Source organism: Ictalurus furcatus, chromosome 27 (assembly GCF_023375685.1).
Source record: "Ictalurus furcatus strain D&B chromosome 27, Billie_1.0, whole genome shotgun sequence".
NCBI classification, from domain to species: Eukaryota; Metazoa; Chordata; class Actinopteri; order Siluriformes; family Ictaluridae; genus Ictalurus; species Ictalurus furcatus.
In genome coordinates this window covers 10949377-10973991 of record NC_071281.1, presented here as the reverse complement: position 1 = coordinate 10973991, position 24615 = coordinate 10949377, and the positions used below count along the sequence as shown (strand labels likewise).

At 39.0% G+C, this 24615-nt stretch overlaps 1 protein-coding gene across 1 annotated transcript; it reads left to right on the top strand.

Annotated features, from left to right (window-relative positions):
- Positions 1-3944: 3944 nt before the first annotated feature.
- On the top strand, positions 3945-23478 carry znf507 (zinc finger protein 507). The gene is made up of 7 exons (XM_053616522.1): positions 3945-4357; positions 7254-9391; positions 12513-12630; positions 14243-14351; positions 17189-17293; positions 18322-18456; positions 21926-23478. The coding sequence occupies exons 2-7, from the start codon at positions 7256-7258 to the stop codon at positions 22239-22241; spliced, it is 2919 nt and encodes a 972-aa protein (XP_053472497.1). The 5' UTR covers positions 3945-4357; positions 7254-7255; the 3' UTR covers positions 22242-23478.
- The last annotated feature ends 1137 nt before the right edge of the window (positions 23479-24615 follow it).

Below are 24615 nucleotides of genomic sequence, written 5' to 3'. Positions count from 1 at the left end.
ACAGGAGGAAAAATATTCTTACAAAATGTTAAATCAGTGCTCACACATGAAATATTTAATGAATATGGAATAATGTCTGTTTGGAACTTGTGCTTAAAATCAAGAACATCAAAACAGCTTTTTGTTGTTGTTATTTTTCTGAACAATATTATTTACATGTGTGTTCTGCAATATGGCTTATAAAATTACCAGCGATTTAACTCATCAGCTTTTACATCTTGCCTTTGCTTTATTAATGCCGAGGTTTCCAGCATGGCAGATCCAAAAAGAAAATGGAGACATAAGAATAAAAATAATACACAATACATTTTATAGTTTCAAGATCAGTCTTGGTGGCACTTCATATTTAAATTTGAGAGTTAAAAAAAAAGAGTTTCTGGCAACCCAGGCAACTTGTTTTTCACTCTATTACCCCCTCAGCCCAGACACCATGGGTTGAGAAAAAAAAAACATGGAGAGAAAAAAAATCCTAAAATAATAACTTAAACTGAAGTATTACTTTAATACATCAATAGAAATAACCTAATTCCAACATTTTCAAAGGAACAGGCTGCTTTGCTCCAGGCTAGAGTGTAATGTGAGTGAAAGCATATCTTGTGGCACTCTGAATTAGAGGGGAGAGCCGGTGTGCCGTTGAGTGAGAGGCAGCCGGGGTAATAGGAAGTGTGGATATTAGAGTTAATAAAATCACACAGAAGAAGACAGATATGCAACTTGACCAAGTACCGCGACGGGGAGAGACATTACATTAGGCCACAGCACTCCGACAAGGGGGTGAACCCCTAATAGCAAAGCCCTCGCTGCCTCGATGAAATAAATAATGCACATCAAACACTGTGTGTATTTAGCGTGGCTGGGGTCAGATAGGCTGTGCTGCCCCAAATATCTAATGCCTCCCTCCTCTCTTTTCCTCGCTCCTCATCATTTTGAAGCATACATCAGGTTACTACTTCATTCTATCACAGTCATTCTGTGCTCATTTTGCTTTGAGCAATGAGAGAAAAGAAGCTTGTCATTCAGAAAACACAACCATCACCTACGGTTTTCAATCAGAATCGTGCTCGACAGTGTGCCACGCGGCAAATATATACTGAGGAATCAGACAAGTAAATGCCACAGCCTGGAGTCATTTTAAAAATTGGTGGTTGGGGGGAACGGCTTGGTGATAGCTGATCTGAGCGATGCTGTGCGTAAGCTGCGGCAGTGAAATAAGACATTTGTGATTCATGCCAAAATGTTCTTAATGTATCAAAGATATGAAAGACTTTGACAAGAGCATCAACGGCTCGCTACGGAGAACACAGAAATCGAAAAAGAAAACACAATGGGTTTTTTTTCGTCTTCTCCCCTCCCATCCCTTAGACGATATCCTACACCAGTGCATTCATGTCCATAAACAGTTTATGATGAACTGCCTTTGTACTTAATTAAAACAATAAATCCAAACTGTGCATTAGGGATGTTAGCGGCCTCTCCCCTCGCCCCCTCCCCTTTCTCGACCTCCGCTCGGGCCATGCTGAGAGACTGGACCTTCATCGCGTGGCACGTAGAAATGACGGCACCAATGTGCTCTTATTACTCCCTCTCTTTCTCTCGCACCCAAATTGCACAAATCACACACTGAGATAATTTCATTCATATTTCACTTGCAGCGCAGGAGGGCCTGTGACAGAGGCCTAATCACATCCACCAGTCCTGAGGGGTTGCACTGTAGCTCAGAGATAGAGCTCTAATTTCCTTGTGTATGCTATGACTAGGTACCTGATGTTACATTGTGGCATTACTCTTGTCTGATTCTGTTGAGGTTAACATAGAGCATATGGAGTATTTTCCCAGAACAACTTATACGGTATAATAAAGGTTGCATGACTATTAATCCACTAGTTTCCCAGTAAGGCAAAAAAAAAAAGTGGTCAGCTAGTCATCTTTTCCCGAGTTAACATGACAATAGATTCAGGGTATTGTTATTTTAAATGCTGGGAACAGTTGTGTTTTTTTTTTTGTTTTTTTTTTTCAATTTCACTTCTGCCCTCTTCTAAAATTTCTCCATTTCTCCCAAATTTAACTTTGTTACCCTAAATAACCTTTAAATAAAGCCCTTGCACTGAAAAATTCTGTTGTGACCAGCATTTGGTCCAACAGGTTGCACATCACTGTCCAAATCTGCTCAGCTAGTTTAGAGTCAGATCAATAGTACATGCCAGCTGACCGAGGCCATTCTCTCTCATTAACTGGAAATGTAATTTGTGTGGTATGACAAGATCTTTGCTGTTATTTAACAGCATGTAACTGCACTAATAAAGTAGCTTAAGCAGTAGTTTGTAATTTCTTATTTATTTATGCATTTTTTACACCCAATAATCATAAGATTTCAAAGATGCTTTAGATTCACAGTGATGCACCATGCTGTCAAACAATGATTTTGGCTAGTTTCTTCCTTTCAGGCATTTGTACACCTCTTTCTGTTATGGCTCCATCCCCAGCCAGCTTTTAAACTAAACATAATTGTAAGACTTGTCAATACTTTAATTTCAGGCAATATTGTGGATTAGAGCTGGTGTTGTACTTTGACCTATAAATGGACTTCTATTTCAGATTTGGGTTCAGTTTTTCAAAATCTTTTAAAAATTACAAGAGAAGGTTTAATTTAATGTAACTGCTGCAATGCTTTTGAAAAATTCAGTCCGGTTGCCTTGTGTGTCCAACAATGCTTCTTGAACACATCAAAACGTCTTTGAGATGATGACAAAATCCAGACGTACTACTGAAACACGCAAGTAAGTACCATTTCCCAAATGAGTCCAACATATGTCTCAAGAGCCCCAGACACAGCCTTCTAATTCTTTAAGTCCCTGCATTCTTCACAGAGGAAGACAGATGTTTCCACAGGAACTCCGCATGGGGACAAGTATGTCATCCACCAAATCTATACACATTTACAGCCTACATGTGTAAACACTGGAAGTACAACTCACTGTGTTGACACATCATAGTTTGACAAGCCTTATGCTCTGTAATGGATACAATGTAATCCAGGTTTTATACATACTGACCCCACTGAATTTTATTTATTTATTTATTTTAGAATTTAAATGTTTTTAATATTTTAGAAATATTTAAAACAAAGTTCAATACCTTAGATTATTAATATTCAAGATTCTGCACTATTTCTGTTATCTGCTTTGTACAAAAGGTCAACTTTTCCTCATTCCTAATCTCCTTTATTGAAGTGTGTGTTCAGATGACACTCTGACGGATTTGCTCAAAAATAGATTATAAGGTTTTGCACAAACTTGTGAGTCCACCTTGAGTGCACACTGTCATTAAAATAAAAAGGGGACATAGCAAATACTAAGAAGCTCTGAAATTCATATAAATGTTTCAAAGAGTGTACTTTTCACTAACCTTGTTGTCAATAATAAAAATTTGCAATAAAATGTGCTGTATTAATTTAGAAAACAATGCGAAATTCATACATACACACAAACAAATAATTATACGTACATTGATTATAACAAGGACTATATACATAGCAATCACTGACAAATTGGTTTGAGAGAAATAAAGCATACAGCACACCTTATAACTGATCATTTATCTAGAGTAGCACATGCATATAGCACTTATATTATATATTATATTAAAGCACACACCCTGTAATGAAGCTATACTGTGAGTTACCAGACAAATTAATAAACTTATTCAGTTCAATTTGCATATCCTTTATTTGATTATTAGCTTTATGTAATTACCATTTTGCTGTTTTATTGGAAACCTGTAAAGAACGAAAGAAACTATAGTGAGCATGCTTGTGATTTTAATTGGTTAATACGATTAAAAAAGGTATAATGATCTTCTGTTCTCTGCTCTGTGTGAACAAAACAAAAACCTTTGCACACATAATCTAATAGTCTATACATAATGATTTGTAATCATGGTGTGTCGTTAAATTATGTGTTTTGTTTAGTTTAGTTTTTTTTTTTTTAAAGTGTGATATACCGTATTAACGCTAGATGGCGGGCATGAAATGCAACAGGTTCGAATCTGCCTGCTGTGGGATTGGTTAATAGCTAATACTCGCCACGTTTTCACTGTCAAATCAATGTGAAGGAGGCGGGACGTGTTGGAAAACAGGTGGGTGGAGGGAAAAACACGCGGCATCGTGGGTGACGTCACGGTCGCGTTCCTGTGTGGTCACCTGACCAAGCACGGTCACGTGATCCTCGCTCCATTCTCGCCATTTTGAGCGCAGCGTGAGAAAAAAGTGGGATACTTTTTTTTTTTTTTTACTGCCTGAGAGTAAAATCTGCGAATCACAAGAGCCGGGGGGCAAAGATCACTCAGAGTTGCCGCATCAGTAAGTAACTCCGACTGCCTGCGTATAAAAGTCGCATGATTCCGAGCTGTTTATTAAACAACGCCAATGGTTTAAGTGTCTTATTTTCCTCACTGTCGGGGCTTCAGTGTGAGAGACGGACTGAGTCCCAAACGCGTCCGTTCTTTTTATGTAGCGCACTACCACTGGGGTGTAAGACGTTCCATCGTACCCTATGTAGTGCGCCTCTGTAGGGAGTAAGGAAGCATTCGGAATACGGCCAGATTTTCGCCATGTGTGTCTACTCGTCCTATAGAGAAGGCTCCTCATACCTATAAGGAGCTCCACGGTTATTAGGGACGTCGTGTTCTTATTAAAGAGCAGAAAACTTCTAGAGCATTAGCATTAATTAGCGTTAATTAACATCATGAAATTCATCTCATGGCATTGACTGCGTTCTGAATCTCTTTAGAAATATCTGCGTATACGCCTTGGTAGAGATACAAATATCTTATATAATACTTTTTGGCAGACATGCCCTGTTTTATTATTCTTTTGGTCCTTTTAATGTAGTTAAGGTATACACTTCGACGCTATAAATGTTTTAAGACGACCAAAACATGTATGTTGGTAATAAAATTTCCCCCATCCTGCAATGTTGGCCTAAACTAAACAGTTAAAAAAAAAAAAAAAAGAGCTAAAATATATTTAACTGTCCTGTTACTGCTGCACCCAGTTAATACTGCTTTCTTAAATTTCCCTTCCTTTAAGTTCAATTAAACTAAAACTCTGGCTTTTTTACTGGCTCCATTTTGGTCCATGTGTATTTATGATACACGTGTGTGTGTGTGTTATTAGGAAGTGAAATCCTGCATTCACACCACAGTCCCGAAGAAAGCAGAAGCTGAGGAATATTTTGTGGTCAGAGAGGGAAAGTATAGGAAACCAAATCTGTCCTAATAATACTGCAGTGAATGTAGTTGGCTGATAGATAATGCTGGCTTATCTGAAGTGTATATCAACTGTTCAGATGCAAACAGTGCACACCCTAAAACCAAATGTAATGAAAAGGCCAGCTTGCTTTAGTCTGGGTGAAAGTCACGCTATGAGTCACAAAACTGTTTATGCAATGTGATAAATCATAGACATGCTATAATAGCATTGGGTATTTTAAACCGGGCTCCTGCTGACCCGCTCGGGGTCAGACGCCTCGTAAGGCGAACAGCTGACTTCTCCTAGGCAGTAACTGATGAATGATGTTTAAGTTTTGTGAAGTGCTGTGCTTAGCTGTTTTAGTTTCAGTCAGGAACTTGTTACCATTACGGGTAGAAATTGGAGTATTTCAGTTTCTGTGTTGTGAGAATATAACAACACACTGTCTATTATAATTGTGGTATTAAAACATAGGAGATCCTGCAGTACCTGAAATAACTGTCAGTCCAGACAGGATTTCGCTGACATTTTTTTTGTAATTGTTGCCGCCAAAAATGTTTGATTTTGCTGCAGGTTTTTTTCTCCAAAATTTGCACGGTCTTTTGCAGTGATGATTGTTGGTAAATAAGACCCTTTAGCTGTACTCATGTTCAAAGATGATGCATCTTGGCTCAAATCTGCGGTAATTAAAAAATCTGGACATTGAGATACTGAGTGCAGCACCATTCAGATATAAAACTGGACAGTGGTAGCTCAGTGAATATGACATTGGACTTCTGATACAGCAACTTTCATTTATCAATACTGCAACAGTGACCTGGAATAATGATAATGAGTCTTTATTTATCACATATACATATGCACAGTGAAATTCTTTTCTTCGCATATCCCAGCATGTTAGGAGGTTGGGGTCAGAGCGTAGGGTCAGCCATGATAGAGTGCCCCTGGAGCAGAGAGGGTTAAGGGCCTTGCTCAAGGGTCCAACAGTGGCAGCTAGGCAGTGCTGGGGCTTGAACCCCTGACCTTCCGATCAGTAACCCAGAGCCTTAACCGATAGGAGTCGTGAGTTCAAATCCCAGCACCGCCAAGCTGCCACTGCTGGGCATTTGAGCAAGGCTCTTAACCCTTAACCGCTCAGTTGTATAAAAAATGAGATAAACGAATGTTGCTCTGGATAAGGGCATCTGCCAAATGTCATAAATGTCAATGCAAAAATAAAACCCACAACACCCAAAACTGCAGGAGGCTGGCAGGACTGGAGAAAAAAAAGTTGTACTGGCTGACATTGTTGAATCAAAATGATAATATAGACAATGTGTTAATTTCTTTAGAGTGCTCAAGGGCATATATTTATACATAACATAAAATAGTAACAATTTGTGTCAGTGTATTGTTAAGAAGGGGTGGACATTTCACTAGCTCAGACATCTACAACAGGCAGATTTCGTATCTTGATTAGTTGCTTTTTATTCAGGGTTGCCAGGGGCAACAGTTAGGTTCAACAATCAGAAAGGAAAGATTTTTACTCAGTGTATTATTTAATGTGCAAGGATGACAAATCTCTCCAGAATCAGGAACACACAGGTATGTGGAAACACCTACCAAGCCAAGTAGCATTAAGTCCAGCACAAGGCCATGATATAACGTTCACGCTCACTCCATACGGTCACCTCTCAGATTTTAAAGGATAAAGACACAACCTAGACTCAAATAATATCTTTTTATATATGTGATACAAGGAGAGAACACTGCAGCTCATAGCTGAAAAGGCCTATAACTTGCTGAAAATGTTATTTGTCCACCCCTGCTAAGTTAGCAAAGGAAGTGCAGCGTTATTGATGTTTAAAATAAATAAATAAAACTCCCAATTCCTCTTGCATGCAGCATTTGGCTTAAAAGAAATGATTCACTTTGAGGATATTAGACACTTGTATTGTTTTTATGAATGCACTGTAAATGTTTTATTTGTGAAATTTCATTGATGTATTTCTTTTGATGTTCTTAGGTATGGAGGACAGCCGTAGTGTTGCCATCCTAGTCCCTTGCTCCAGGGATCATCAGGATGTCTTCAGCCCTGATTCACACATTCATGATGTTGAAGAAGAGCAGGAACAGCACAAACAGGCTGCAGATTCTCTCATCCAAGTGATTGAGAAGCTCAGTAAGATAGTGGAGAAACGGCCTAGACAATGCACTCTCTCTGGGAAAAAGCGTCCTTCCATGACTTGTGCCTCAGTTATTGTGGCGGATAGCAGAGAGGGCAGTGGAGGGGTTTCACCATCCAAAAGAACCAGGGAGTATGGAAAGGAGTGCCTGGATCTCAGTTGTGTGTCAGTGCCCATTACAGAGCAGGACCCGATTAGCAGAAGTGCACGCATGCTTACCTACTACCAGTGCAGTCTATGCCGCTTCCTTTCTCCCACACTGAGTGCTTTGAAAGAGCACATGAAGCAGCATGATGAGCAGCACAATGACCTCATTCTCATGTGCTCGGAGTGTTGTTTTACCTCCAACCATCAGGAGGAGCTAGAAGCGCATATCAGGCTCCACTTTGAGGATGGCGACTGCACCAAGAGATCCCCTGCAGAGCAGCAGACAGTAAAAGCAAATCTGCAGGGTAGAATGGGGTTCTCCACCATGAAATCTGAGACTGAATCGGAGAAAATGCCAGGAGCCCCTAAGAAGTGGTACAGCTATGAGCGAGGTCGGTATCACTGCCTGATATGCAGTTATGAATGTGGGCAGCAGCGCAATTTGAAAACGCATGCCTGGAAGCATGCTGGTTTGGTGGACTGCTCATATCCCATATTCGAAGATGATGCTGACCAGCATGAGGCTCACCCTTTGTATACCCTGAGCAGCAACCCATCCTCAGAGCATTGTAAAAGGCAGGAGGCTATTGTGGTTCTCGCACCTGTTGGAGAACAAGCTCAGGTTCTGCACAGTGCCCCATCAATTCAGTTGGAACTGCGTGCATCAGCAAGTGTGAAATGCGAGGGTGATGTGCCTCAAAACCCTATGCAGAATGTTTTCACTGTCGAAGGAGCTCTGTCAGAGGAGCCCCCAGGAGAGGTTCAAGTGACTCCTGAGGCACAGATGGAGCTGGAGTTGGAGACAGAAAATCAGCAGATTAACACTGACAGCTTGTTGTCTTCAGTACAAAAGATCATCAGCTCCAGTGGCAACACTGCCGGCCATGTCAACGTCATTGTGGAGAGGCTGCCCTGTACGGAAGAACCTGTAACCAGCAAGCCTCTGCTCCTCAGCCCAGAGGTGTCTGGATACAAGACCCTAGCTTGCCAGGAAGTGGGATCTAAGAGTCAATCTCACCCCATGTACTGTGAGGAGCAAGTTCTCATTGACTGGAATGATAGTGATGAGCATCAGGAAATGGAGAGTCAAGAGTCTGATCCACCTCCGGATGAGAGTCTACCACCAGCTCGAAGGAGGACACACTCTGAGTGTTTGCGGTTGCATTCTTTGGCAGCTGAAGCCCTTGTGGCTATGCCATTGAGAACGCCGGAGTTGAGCAAGTCCACTGTTAAGGGTACTTCGAGTGTGATCTCTGACACTGGCCAGAAAATACTTGATTTGTCTGCTGCTTCTCCTTTATCTAACACAAAGGCACCTTCAGCAGAGCTCGTGGCTGGGATGCCAGGGTCAACTACCCTCTTGAACTTCAGCCATGGTTCTAGGGAAGAATTAATCTTGGAAGGACCTTCAAAAGCTGGAATCAGCACATCTTTACTGACTGTCATTGAACGGCTTCGAGAAAGGTCGGATCAAAACGCCTCCGATGAAGACATTCTAAAGGAGCTACAGGACAATCCACAGATTCTGAATGGCAGTATGGCTACGGCAGAGGTGCATGTGGCAAGTGATTCTTCCTCTACAGAAGCCGATCTGGTGGAGTACATTGCTGGGAGTGACCGGCCCTACCGCTGCCGTCTGTGCCTTTACAGCAGTGGCAACAAGGGCTATATCAAGCAGCACCTGCGTGTTCACAGGCAGATGCAGCCTTACGAATGCCCCATCTGCGAGCACATTGCCTCTGACAGCATGGATCTGGAGAACCATATGATCCACCACCGCAAGAGCCACATGTATCAATGCAAGCACTGCAATGAGATTTTCCACTATAAGGTGATTATGCATGCTAGATTAATAGTATGTGAGACCCAGAGTACACACTCTTAGATTGAAGAATAAATCTAGATCCCTAAAAGGTTCTTTTGCTAGTTCTGCAGGGGAACATTGAAGGTTGTGTGTAGAACCCTAGATTTGAGTTTTCCATGCAGGTTAGGGCTCTAGATCTGAACTATCCAAGGAAGCTGTGAGAAACTAATTTTCCTAAGAAAATGTTATTAAAGACTTTTAAGTCTGTTTTTAAAGTCACCCTAAACTTAGTGAAATGACTTTTTAAGCTTTTTAGTGTGATTTTTAACAGTGCAGCACTGGTCAAATGCAAAAAAAAGTTCAGTGATTCTTTAAAAAAATGTTATTGCATCATAAATTGTAACAGCCTATCATGTTCCAGTATGCAGATGAAGGCCATGCAGCATGTATAGGACTGAGGGAATTTCCAATTAATGCTCATAAAATACAGATTTCCTGATGCGACAAAGCTGCCAAAGTACTTACACTTTCACAGGCTTATCCACAATGACATTTTTTTCTGGGAACCACAATGTCAAGTAATATATTATTCAATTTTGAGCGTGTGACTTTAAGCTCAACTATGATAGTTTTTAACCAATAATTGCCCCTGAAAGCTTACTTTTATATGAGCATGTACAAGTACCCACATTTATTAGAAAAAGTTCAGAGCAGCATTTCTGGGTACAGCAGTTAAATTAGTAATGGAGCCAAATTGTGTTTGGGCCAGAACCCAGCCCCCATGTGTCTACATATTTACTTGAGATTAAAAAGTACTCCCCATTAAAACTAATCTTTCAAATGCAGTACTAATGCTTTACATGAATGTCTACCATTATTTGCTTCATCAGTTAATATTCAGTTCGGCAATAATAAACCATAAGTAACGTTAATAAAGGAAGGTAACACGTGTACTAATTGATATTTGTTTAGAAATGACTAAATATACCTATGTTTACTTTATTCAATCCATTACTATAATCCCAATTAACAAAAATTAAATTACAACATGTTGCTAAATGTTAATAACTTTTTGAACTCTGGTCTCCAGGTATAAATATCGGCACCTGGTTTTCAGCCTCTGTTCTGAATTTTGCCACTTAACATTCGTTAATGTGTTGGTTCGTTAATGTGTTGGTTCATATTGGTCATTGTATGCTTCATTTTACTCATGGATAATATATGCATTGGTATATACAGGTGTTGATTAATTATAAATTAAATATTTAAAAAGCATCGACAGAATTTACCCTAAATCTGGGATTGAGATGACCTTGTTAAAAACTGAAGTGCAGTTAGCGATGTGCTTCCACTTTTCAGTACAGATTCTTCCTTACTTTAATTTTTGGTCCTTGCTTTTTACCCCACCCTCTTATTATTTAAAGAAATCGTATTATTTCTTTCTTTTTATTTTATTTTATTAACATAAAGGTAACATGGCAGTTGCACACTAAAAAAAATGTATGCCACCTGTGGTGTTTTATTTCTGCTTTAATGGGCAGTACTACTCTGAAGTGGGAAGATGTATTGATTTTTCTGTTTGTACAGATGATTTCTAAAGTCATGCTTTAAAGGTTTGTAAGGTTTTTAGACAAAGACAAAACAGAGAATTCTTGATTTTTTTCATCCTAGATGGGTTAAATAACAATCCGCAGAACACAAAAACCTTAGAGGATGTCTGATTCCTTCATTGAGTATCAAATGATGGCACTATTATGAGTGGCTTCCAATTCAGCTCAAATTTGCTGGAAAATGAAAGTTACTAACAGTAACACACACACACCTTATACTCTCAATGCAAGCATTAGTTTAAATTCACCGATATGGTGGTAGACCAAAAAGATTTATTAAAAGCATGAACATTTGAATAATTATTAGTGACATTAGGCTACATTTAACTGACAGGACACGGGCTGAATGGCGATGCATGGAGGCCCATTCGGAGGTAGTGTATAACACTGCAATGCGTTAGCGTCGTTAACAAGTAACTGTCTATTGCAAACATTACATGGAGCATAACGTTAGTTGGTTTCACAGCCATAATGCCAGCTGCCTCAAACAAACATAATATAGGACCGTCTTTCAGGTGCTTCGCCAAATTCCAGGTGTTTCCTCGCTTTGTTTGAAATGAACGATAGCATCAGTTGCACACCAGAAACTGATACTAGCTTTCCTCTCATTTCCTCTCAACGAGTCGGGGCGGAGCTAAACTTAAAGCTAAGCTAATCTTTTGTAGTTTTTCCCGTGTGCTTGTAGGCGTTCTTCTTCACTACTTGTGGACCGACTAAAACACGTATTTGCTGCCCCCATCAGGTCCGGAAGAATCGCAGCTTGGTACCTCCATTAGAACGGTTCCAACGCTAGTGCAGAAAAACAAGTACCGTCACGTTTTAAGAATGTTGGTACCGAAGTATCGGTTCTCGTGACATCCCTACTATAGAACGGATCACCTTGTCATAATTAATGAATTACAAGCACCAATTTATTCATTACATGCACTCCCTTGCTTGGGGTGTATAGTTATATTCTTTACCATAAATTGGTACTGTATGTGTTGTGGGCGTAGTCACTTCAACACTAAACAGCTATATTGTGAAAAATTGATAAAAATGAAATCAGAACTTACCTGAGATTTTGATAATAATTTTGTAGTTGATAAATTTTCATGATGGTGCCATTTTTCAACAATTTTGAGGAGACCAAACATATAGCTACCATGAATGCTGTCAGTTGAGGAAGAGCATTTGGGGGGAGGTGGGAAAGGACATGTGATATAAAATATAAGTTAATTCTTCCCTTTTACAAAGGGCATTTTTACTTGTGTGGTGTTTTTTTGTTTGTTTGTTTGTTTGGTTTTTTTTTTTTTTGTGATTTTTTTTTTTTTTTTTTTTGGTACTTGGAGTTCATTTTTAATTTGTGTAATTACCTTGAAAGTGCTGAAATAATGCTGTCCAAGCCCTGTGCACAGCATTGGAAGATAATCATATTATAAAGTTTGGCATTTCTAAATGTGGAGACACTGGCCTTTTCCCTCCACTGTGTATTTATTAATATGCTGCCTGTGATGAATGTCTGAATTTTATTTTTCTTTTTTTATTTCTACTTTCAGAGTCAGCTGAGGAACCACGAGCGAGAACAGCACGGGATAAGTGAAACCGCAGTGGCCCTCACACCTGTTGGCGAAACCAAAGCGAGCATGGACGAGTCCGAAAAGATCACTGATGAGGGTGAGAGTCTCGCCATTATAGCAGTCTGTATTTTATTTTATTTTTTCCGTTGACAAGGACCAGGGGTGGTTTTCTTAAACTGTCACATGCTAGTTCACCACAAGTGAGCCGACAAAAACTGTGCAGCTCCTGAATTAAAATGCTGCAGTCTCTGGTGCCATCAGGGATTTGGGCGAATTGTAATTTTGTTACCACAGCAACAGCTTGAGAAGCTCTGGTTACTATAACATGAACAGTGCATGTGGATTAAAACATAACAAAGCTAATACTGCAATGAAAAAACTAACCATCTCACAGCTTCATCATTAATTCTAACCACATTCTTTATGGAGCAGCACACACAACAATAAAATAATATTTCTATCCTCTAAGCATTGACTATGATGATATCCTTGTGCTATATGCAGACATTGAAATATTTAGCTTTGGATGGTTCCATGAGTCCCAGAGAGATTTTCTCATGATAAAATTACATCATGAGAAAACAGTTTTTTTTTTTTTTATGTCGAGATTACGAGAAAAATAAGTTGAGATCATGAGAAAACTAGAAATAAAAATAAAAATGCATGGCCTCTTAGGGCTTCCGTGGATGTGATAAGTGTATTGTGTCATAATCAATTGCAATAATAATGTAATAAGAACTTGGCCTGACTTGTTATTATCGGAAAATAATAGACGCCGGGCTGGTGTGATGCATCACCCCAGAGTCGATGCTTTTCTTATCAACTTTTCCAATCAACTTTTATTCCTCTTGTACCAAATACCATTGGCCAATGATTACAATTTTCAGTTTGTCAATAAACAATACATGCCTCTGAACTTTTTATAGTTACATTTAATATTCTGGAACGCCCAAGAGAAAAGTTAGAGCATGTTATATAAGTCATTCTCTCTCTCTCTCTCTCTCTCTCTCTCTCTCTCTCTCTCTCTCTCTCTCTCTCTCTGTGTTAATAAGGCTGTCATGTTACAGAGAAACCACAAAGCGCTGTCCTGAAGACTTTGGCAGAAAACTTACTGTTACAAAGTGCTGACCCTGGAGACTCCTTCCCTAAATGTTAAATAAATGTTTTCTTACAGAAAGCTTCAAATCATCAAAAAAAAATTTCTTTGTAAAATAACACGTCTGGGTTTTTTTTTCAAATCTGTATATTATTTGACTTATATTATTTGAAACATCTACTGTCCAAATTCCTGTGAATTAGTTCCTCCTATAGAAACAATAGATTTAACTTGCAGCCAAAAATACTGTTCGAGCTGTGTTATAAAAAACTAATTAACCCCAAGACTTGAAGAATGCCGTGGTATGACTTGTGATATTGCCCAGTCCTACTGCACATTACACTTCTAGTTCTGATGACATTTTGGTTAACCTCTTGTACTGGTGGAAACATTTACTATTTATTATCCTGTCCTTTTCTCATTTTGAGTTCATTATTTACTCTAAATTTGACTGAAAACAGTTAATGCTCATATTAGACATGTTCTTTCTTGTGCTTGATTTTTAGAAATAAAATAAAAGAGGATTTTTTGCCATGTTATTGATCACAAAGCCCTGCATAAAGGTGCTCTCGTGTGTGTGCATGTGTGTGTCTTTGTGTGTATTTTCCTGCAGATTGTGTCAGCGAGAAAGTGTATAAATGTGACATGTGTGACTATACCAGCTCTACCTACGTTGGAGTGCGAAACCATCGCAGGATTCACAGTTCCGACAAGCCCTACAGGTGTGTCTCAACTCTCAGCAACTCTAGGACATTTTTTTTTTCTGTTAAGCCGGTAGATCAGCACATCAGAGAGTATAACAGTGACTTCCAAAATCATGACATCAGCAATGATTGCCACGGTATAGCAGATTCTAAGAGTGTTTAAATGGATGTTATCTGCACTTCAGTTTATAATCACTTTCACAGGGTTTCACGCGGTGACCATGGGTGTGTGTAATAGCAGCATCCAACCACCGGAGGGCAGTAAAACCTAAATTTAATGTACACTGCCTGGCCAAAAAAAAAGTCGCATACTCTAGAAATTCGTTGTACCATTTTTAGCTTTGATTATAGCACACATTCATCGTGGCATTGTTTCAACAACCTTGCAACGTTGTTTAAACATTTATTTCCATCCAGAGTTGCAATAATTTTTGGCCGAGATCTTGTATTGAGGACGGGAGAGTCAAACCACTCTGTAAAGTCTTCTACGGTACATCCCAAAGACTTTCAATGGGGTTAAGGTCGGGATTCATGTATGAAAATGATTCCTCATGCTCCCTGAACCATTCTTTCACAATCTGAGCCCAATGAATCTTGGCATTGTTATCCTGGAACATGCCTGTGCCATCAGGGAAGAAAAAAACCCATTGATGGATAACCTGGTCATTCAGTACATTCAGCTGACTTCATTTTATTGCTGCATAATGTTGCCGATCCTAGACCTGACCAATTGAAGCGACCCCAGATCATAATACTTCCTCCAGAGGCTTGTACAGTAGGCACTATGCATAATTGGTGCATCGCTTCAAACACTTCCCTTCTTACCCTGATGTACCTATCGCTTTGGAATAGGGTAAATCTGGACTCATGAGAACACATGACCTTTTTCCATTGCTCTACAGTCCAATCTTTATGCTCCCTAGCAAATTGAAGTCATTTTTACCTGATTAGCCCCACACTGATTAGGTCACACAGCAGTTTAGTCCCAATCCTGTAAGTTCTCGTCGGATTGTGCATGTGGAAATAATCTTACTTTCACTCATAAACATAGCCATGAGTTCTGTTGGATTTTGTTTTTACGATGTGACTTCACCAAGCATTTTAAAGATCTCCGATCACAATCATTCAGGATTTTGAACATTCATTATTCTGACCACATTTCTTCAATTCACCACTCTCCTTCCAGGTTTAAATAATGCGTTAGACAGTTCTTAACTCAATTCCAGGGATTTCAGCAATCTCCTTAGTTGTTTTCTTTGCGTAATGCAGGCAGTAGCATCTTTTCACAACAGGATACGTCCGACATGGATGTTTAAGAGAGAAGCTACACACTGCATCAGTTAGGGTTAAAGGAATTGTTGCCAGCTGAAACAATCACTGCAATAATGATCCAATCATGGGCTCTTAAATATTTGCTTATTTAAATCCAAACAGCGACCTTAAAACATTTCAAGGGAAGTATTGTGGATGTGTGTGTGGGGGTGTGTGTGTTGGTGTAGCTTACAATATGGTAGAGATGCATGAAAGTGGTTTAAGTGGTGGACAGTTAAATTTGACTTTTTTGACTACTATTCGAAAGAATTTCTAATTAAGTGATCAATGTTCCGCTGATTAATGAATTAAATGGCTTCATTTGGCACATTTATATATTGAATCAACTGAAAACAAGCTTTCCTTTCATATGGAACTGTGTAAGATAGTATTCCATCATGTTCTATGATTAGCCTTCTGTAAAGACAAAGATTAAGTCACGTTGATTGAAGGCTAATCTTTTCATTCCTAGAAACAGAATCCCAGAATAAACGCAGCTAGAGATTTACTGCACCAAAGTCAATGTTAGCCAGTTATCTAACTTTAGCTAAGCTGAATGTATTTATAAGGCAAAATGGACAAGCCGTGCAATGGACTAGCGTTCCATTCAGTTTGTGTTCCCATCTCGGTAGGCTAAGCTAGACTCTGAATCCACCGCAGCCTTGACCAGGATGTAGTGGTTACCGCAGACAAATAAATGTAAACAACATGGTCGTGATTAAAACACACCCCCTTCCCAGTGTGGTATTAGATGTGGAAAGAAAGATCACACACACATAGTGGATCTCATTCTTCAGTGCTTAGTATGGTCACTTTACACATGCAGATATATCTCAGCCATTTTGCTTCTCTCACATACGCCTACTTCAAACAGCCCCTCAGAGACACGTAGCCCTTTCAATTAGCACTCGCCTGAGCACTGCGCATTGAGTGAGATGCCATGGAAGTGCTGGGAGCACGATGATTTTCTGTCCTCTGTAGCAGGAAAAAAAAATTAAAGCATTCATCAAGTAGGTGAATTGCAAATGAAACCCATTAAGTCCCTTTTGTTGGGATTCGTATGATGAAGAAGCCTGTGTAAATGCTATAATATCAGCTTTTAACCACAAGAGGGCAGTAAAGCTTAAGTTTCATTTACCCGACACGTTTTTATGATTCACTCAGTGTAAGTAAGAGAGTGTAGCGCTTCCTGTGGTATTAGATGTGGGTGTGAAAGATATGTCCACACACACAGTTGTAGTTGTCTCTCAGCCATTCCGCTCCTCTAACCTACGCCTACTTCAAACAGCCCCTCAGAGATGCGCACCCCTTTCAACTAACACTTGCCTGAACCCCACTCTTTGAGCTCAGACTCCATACAAATGGCCTCTTACTTCAGATGCAGAGCTGTGGGGCGATTGCACAGCCTTGCAAATAAGCCCACATCAAAAAAAAAAAAAAAAAAAACAGCCCAAAATACACACTGGGAAGAGTGTAAGAGGTGGTTGGGGGGCAGTTTTCTGTTCTTAGAAGTGTTTTTCTATGTCCACTCTGATCTGCCACAGGTGCTGCAGCTGCGACTTCGCCACCACCAACATGAACAGCCTGAAGAGCCACATGAAAAGACACCCCCAGGAGCATCAGGCTGTGCAGCTGCTCGAGCAGTACAGGTGAGCAACACGGCACAGAGCCGATAGAAAGAAGTCAACTGCTTTTATACCCCTGAACTCTCGAGGGGCTTAACAGTCAAAGCATTTTCTTTAATGTTAGGAGATTTAGAGTTTGAATCCTGACATAACTATCCATGACTGGGGCTTCCAAGCGGAAATAATTGGTTCTGTTGTCTGGGTGAAAAGAATGGCCATCCTCTCTGCTGTCAATCAAACTGACATATCTAATTGTGGGAATTTCTTAGCATGCAGAAGCTTATACAGTCCTGTACATCTGCTTAATGATGTTCCATGAGTGGCAAGTCAAGTAGATGTAGTTGTAATAATTTCCTTTATTTAACGAGACAGGAGAGCAGTTACTGAGCCGCCATGAAATGCTGTAAATGGTTGCAGGTTATTTGCAACTTTATCGCAACGATTGCTTAGATGTTACCTGTTCCTGGCATGGTGTTCTACTGTAGTAAACGCACACCAGGGAAACCTTCTCATTCTATTTATTAGCACTGTGTCTGGCCATTCTTGTATCACATGACCAAAATTTATAATTAAGCATGGAGAATCAATAGCCCGGACAAGTTGGTTCAACACCCAGCGGACTTAACGGACATAACTAGCTAACGAATTCACCACATGTTATTCTGTTACATTAACTACCACCTTTTTAGCCTGGTAAATTAGATTCCCAGGCATCAAAAACGTGGGGTCGTGCAGCACAGCTTATATTTGCCTGTGGGCTAGCTAATGAATTTAACATTTGTCCACCTCTGGCAATTTATCTTAGTTTGCAATAAGGCAGATGAAGTGGATATGAATCATAATGAACAGATGTGCTGAACTGAAGGTCACACAGATACAACAGAGTTCTAGCTAAATATAGAGAAACAGCATAAGATGTTGCCCTGATTTATACAGTGTATAGATGAAAGCCAGCTACAGAGTTCCTTTGGCTTGTTCTTGATAACTTTGGTCTTCTGTAGTACTTCTATAGTTAGTAGTCCTTCTGAAAAAGAATCTGTTTCGTTCTTCAGGTGCTCCCTCTGCGGTTACGTGTGCAGCCATCCTCCGTCCCTCAAGTCCCACATGTGGAAACATGCTGGGGATCAGAACTATAACTACGAACAAGTGAACAAAGCCATCAACGAGGCCATCTCTCAAAGCAGCCGGTGAGTGACACCTTGAACCGACAGCGCATTTTGGTACTTTACAAATCATTATAATGCAGTCTGTATCTTTATAGCTTTTTCTGAAGCAGCGCTGGATCAGTACTGCTCCAAAAATAAAAAAACAAAGTCTGGTTTGGTGTCTTAGAAAATCTTCTTGCGCATGAAGGCACAGAGCTCACATGCTTATATTATTGTCTGAGGACATGGTGTATAGTAGAGCTACATCTACCACAGGGCAGGTGTGTCATCTGAGTACATTGTTTTCCTGTATTTATATAACCTAGTCAAATAGATCTAATTTTTACTCAAGAAAAAGACATGAAAAGAGACATGAAAGAGACATTTCTACTCGGAGACAAGAAACACAGAGCAGTCAGTAAATCAGCCCATGGGTTAAACTGCCCAGCAACATGAGCGCACATGAATAAATTATCAAACTGAACTTATTTAAAATGCTAAAAGGAGCATGACAAAGAGTTAAATGACTGTTTGAGCATGTATAGTGTATGGCATCTCTTATTAACAACAGCGCTGTCTGTCTGTTGGCGGAGATTTAAGGTATGTTCACACAGCGATTTTATTGCTGGAAGTCGCAAGTCGCTGTACTATGAAGTCGCCAGTAGGTGTTCCTACTACTGGTTAGCATAGTAATATTTATCAGTGGGTGGCGCAATTAGCATTGCATTTTTGACAACACACCTGTTTCTTTAAAGAATGAAACATTCTGGAGGGAGAGAGTTTGTATATAAAATTTACCAGTGTATATATGTAAGGGATTACCACAGCTAGGTGCGCTTTACACAATTTTGATGCACAACATGGAGGCAAAGGTCGTCTGGTTGCCTCCACAGAGTGTATTAAAATCATGTAACGAACATCTAGCCAGGGATTATCCCGCTTATACCATGATCACTTGCCAGCATTGACAAGTTAAATCTGTCATTGATGTTTGCAGTGCAAAATTTAACTGAAAGAACAAAAATAAAGTTTAATTTTTCTTAGTTATTTTATATACAGGTTGTTAGATCTAGAATTCTGCCTGCTATAAATCATATACAGAGATAAGGTAGTGTGAAAAGATTACATTTATTTGAATGAATTATAATAAATTGTTAACACACAGAGAGAGAGAGAGAGAGAGAGAGAGAGATGTGTGTGTGTGAATTACCTGCATCTGTGCCGCATCTCTGCTAATGAAGAGCTGTGAGTTTAACTACTGCCTGTAACTGTATGTTACAATGGTTAGTAATTTATAGCGCATTAATTTATTTATTTAATTAAACTGATTGGAACTAGTTGTACATTACACGGTTTGAACACACACCTTCCAGTCAATCAGAATCGAGTATTCGGACAGACCATGGTATAAATGCATCATGTCCTTCGAGATGAAGGAGAAGCAGTGTGTGCTCTTTGCCATTTCACCCATCTATTTTATTGCGCAAGTACCAGACTGTCTGGGTCCACTAAACAAATCAGAATCGCAGGTGGCATGGTGAATCACGGATCACATGCGCTCCCATTGGAATTTGTTGCTCCAAATTTGCATAAAGTTAAACTTTTCTCATCTTTCTCATGTCGCTGGACACACCCACATCTAGTTGTCAGTGGGCGTTGTCACTCATGTCAACAGAAATCTGCAGTTCCCGTTGAAAATTAATGGTCTCCAGTTGCTTCATCACTACGAGTCGCTGTATGTGTGAACGTACAGTACTGTGCAAAAGTTTTAGTGACCCTATTTTTTTAGTACAAACTTTGTTATAGATTTTTATTTTATGACTTCTGCATTATCAGGTGAGTACAAAAAACATGTTCGATTTCCAAACATTCGTTTTCCAACACAAAATTAAATGTTACAGAAAAACGTTTGTATGTCAGTAAAGAAAGCAGCATATTATGTAAGAGACACTTTTCAGACAAAAAAAAAACAATGAAGGCTGCTGGGTTTTGTTGCAAAAATAAGAAGCAAGTGCAACAGTCAAAGTCTCCAGAAGAACCGTGGCTGGTTCTGCAAGATGCTCAATAAAACTCACAGCTTATTTCCTTATAAAACTGCACTAACTGTACCGGAGACTATTTTTATTTTTAAAAATTTTGTCACGCCAAATATTGACTCTGCTTCATTTATTACCGTTTACTGCTCTTTACTGTATTTTTTTTAAATGTAGAAACATTTAATTTAGTTATTTTGAAGACATCTTTGCTCTACAGTATTTCTTTGTATCTGCCTGAAACTTTTGCACAGAACTGTAGCTTAATACCATTTCCACCTGCTGCATGCTGCAATGCGACAGAACAAAAGACTAAGTAACACGGCAACAAAACAGCAGAAACTCTCATTCATTCATTTATATTTTAGTGATTGCTTTGCTTGACTCATTTCAGTGAGATTGTTTTCCTGCACCAGTCTACGAAGCAATTTTGCTGGCTTGTGGCTGTTTAAAACAATATGGCTCATCTGTTGAATTGCCCTGCTCTGCTGTATTTAACAAGTCACTTTGTTTAATCCTCATCTATGGTTGGTTCAGATTTTAACACAATTGTGCTTAACTATATACACATAATATTGACATAAATACATAAATACAACAGATTATGACCAGGGGATATAACATACAGTGGTGCTTGAAAGTTTTCTAAATTTCTGCATAAATATGACCTAAAACATCTTCAGATTTTCACACAAATCCTAAAAGTAGATAAAGAGAACACAATTAAACAAATGATACAAAAATATTAGACTTGGTCATTTATTTACTCAGAAAAATGATCCAATATTACAATATCTGTGAGTGGCGAAAGTATGTGAACCTTTGCATTCAGTATCTGGTGTGACCCCCTTGTGCAGCAATAACTGCAAATAAATGTTTCCGGTAACTGTTGATCAGTCCTGCACATCGGCTTGGAGGAATTTTAGCCCGTTCCTCAGTACAGAACAGCTTCAACTCTGGGATGTTGATGGGTTTTCTCACATGAACTGCTTGCTTCAGGTCTTTCTATGACATTTCTATTTCTATGGTCAGGACTTTGACGGCCATTCCAAAACATTAACTATATTCTTCTTTAACCATTCTTGCTGCATGACCCACTTTCTCTTGAGATTCAGTTCATGGACAGATATCCTGATATTTTCCTTTAGAGTTTGCTGGTATAATTCAGAATTCATTGTTTCATCACTGATGGCAAGTCGTCCTGGACTAGATGCAGCAAAACGGACCCAAATCATGAAACCAAACCACTGTTGTAGAAAATGAATCACCTTCTGACCAGTCAGATTTGAGAATTTGAGGAACAGCGCTGTGGTATATTGTATAATCTTTCATGATGATCATGTAGCTGAGATATCAGGACAGCGCTTGAAAAGTTCAGTTCAGCTGTTAGACTTGTAGAATGACCTTTTTGACTTAAAACCTTCATAGTCGTACTCGTTTTCATGCTTCTCTCACTATTTCTCTATCCCGGGCAAAAGGTCTCCAGTTGTGCCTTCAAAATCAGGCCCAGATCACTCCATAGACCGCCCATACATCGTCCTTAGCCAGAAGGAGAAGGCGTCGCCTCCTTCAGCCCCGAAAGCGCTGGAGGTGTCGGTGAGGAAAGGAGGCACCGGGCATCTGCCCACAGGCATGGAGTACTGCATGCTGCTCTTCTGCTGCTGCATCTGTGGCTTCGAGTCCACCAGTAAAGAACAGCTGATGGAGCACATGAAGGAGCATGACATCTTCAGCATCGTATTGAGCAAGGAGCAGCAGGGAGGCCAGGCTTCTGAGGCCAGCTCAACACAGTGAGGAAAATCAGTGTACACATACAGTAAATTTCTTAAAATTAGAGCCAGTAACTTTTCTTTTTTTTTTTTTGCACTTTTTTTTCTTTAGTGCTTTTGATACACTGCTTTACAGATACAGACACTCTGTACTCTTATTGTATCTCTTTTTTTCTTCCTCTCCTTTTCCTCTTATTTTTCCCTCTGTGTCATTAAGGTTCAGGCATAATTCAGGATTCGAACGTTTCCTCTGAAACGTTACCAGACTGATTTTTTAAATTAACCAAGGAAATACTTAATATCATAGGTGAATATTTTTGACTGAATGGCATTTCATACCTCATGAAGTCACTTTTCTACATGGTATAAATGTACAGTAGATTATGGTTAATCATCCACATGGCAGCTTCTCTACTTCACTGTAATATTATTTATCAGTATTGTTTATTGTATGAGGTATTGTCTTCATGGTAAGGGAAGAAAGGAAAAGGTATAGGTTTAATTACCTTCTCGTTTGTCAATTTTTGTGTTAATATTTATCACGCTAATTTATATCTTTGCATGTACCCTTCCGTTATGCTCACAGAAAGAGGGCGGATTGTTGCAAATCTTTTGGGGGTTTTTTTTTCTTGTTTTTTTTTTGGTGCTATCGACACTTTGTTCAGCACATTTGGAGTGAACCAAGTATCACTTCAGGAATGTATCTTAAACCTACAGATAAGTCGGAAGTGTGTGTTTATCGGCTAGTACTGTTTAAATACATAGTCACAAGACATTCTAATGGTCACTGGTCCAAAAAAATAATAATCAGGTAATAAAAACTCCATCCAAGACGAATACTGCAGCAAAAGCCAAGTAAAATGTCATACATTAACTGCGGGGGATTATAGCACAAACATTTAAAGACCTGTGCATTGGATATGGTGATGTAACGTAAGTAACATTTATTAAAAGATATTTCCGTTTTCTTTCATAGGACACCATTGTCTTACTAGTAACATAGCGTAATGCTAAGTTCTTCCTTTTATATTTAAACAAATACAGAAACTTGACTATTTCCTACTTTCTTTTTTTTTTTTAGTTTACATTTAAAAGTTATGATGTGATTTTTATGATTAAAAGGCCACAAATGATTATTTTTATGTAAAATGTGTCCATAGAACTTTTAAACATTGATGGCTACCTCTGGTCAAAATGTTTCCAAAAACTTCAACTTTAAAAAAAAAAAAAAAAAAAAAAAAACTAAACAAAACAAAAAACAATTAGTCTTATATACACACATCAAGAGATCATTTACATACTCTTATTGATTTCATGTCAACAGCTAAGAAAAATGAAATCCATAAATTCATGAGCTTTGACATTGCATTTGTCGAGAACAATGTACCAAGCAAAGTAAGTAATTTTATGTAATAATATCTCGAACACGGCAAATTATGAATATCTCAGCCTAATTTACAGACGGAAGAGCATGCATCAGGAAGATAATGGCTTAGTATGCACGTGGAGCATGCAATCACTCGAGCTCATTGTGCATTTTAATCACAGTAATTTGACTTTAGCTGGGATTCTCGGAAACCTTTTTATTTTAACACTCATACATCCAGTCAAGTGATGTAGATGCAATCAGATGTTGAGTGTATGCATTCAGGATGCAATTTGCTCTTTTGCAGTTCTTGATAATAATGGAACAGCTTATTAATCCGGAAAGACTGTAGGAGAAGATGGAGGAAGCAAAGTATAGCTAGTTTTGTATTATTTTTGGAACACACATAACCTTTGCAATTATTTGCATATTTAGCTTCACTTCTGCACCCACTGAACTCGCATACCTGCAAACATACCATGCATCACGTAACTGATTTATTTATTTATTTTTCCTGAAATATCTCTGAACATGGGTGCTCAGTCAGTTATGTGCCTTCCATTTTTAGTCCTGGTTAGTTCCCTTTTAAATTGAAGCCAAATGTTGCCCCATAAATGCTTGCGACTGAATTAGGCCTTGATTCTAAGATTTTGTTCTCATAATTTCTGTAATGTATTGACACTTGGTACTGTAGTATGGCTTTATACATCTCTGGCTGTGTATATACTGTACAATTTGGACTTTTTTTGGTTGTTGTTTTGTTTTTTAAAGAATTTCTATTTTTAAGGCAACTTGTAAACACACTACAGGAAAAAATATATATAGTTTTGCCTAGCCAAAGTATATAAACAGTTTTACTGTAATCCTGGGTAATGGAAAGGATATCATCATAATGCTGCCAAAATGAAGAAGAGGACAGTAGACTTTAACATTGTTAATGCCTTTCAGCACTATTTTTCAAGTTCATATTGTAATGGTCGTGCAGGGCCATATTTCACAAACCTAGTGTTCTGTTCGATTATTTATTTACACT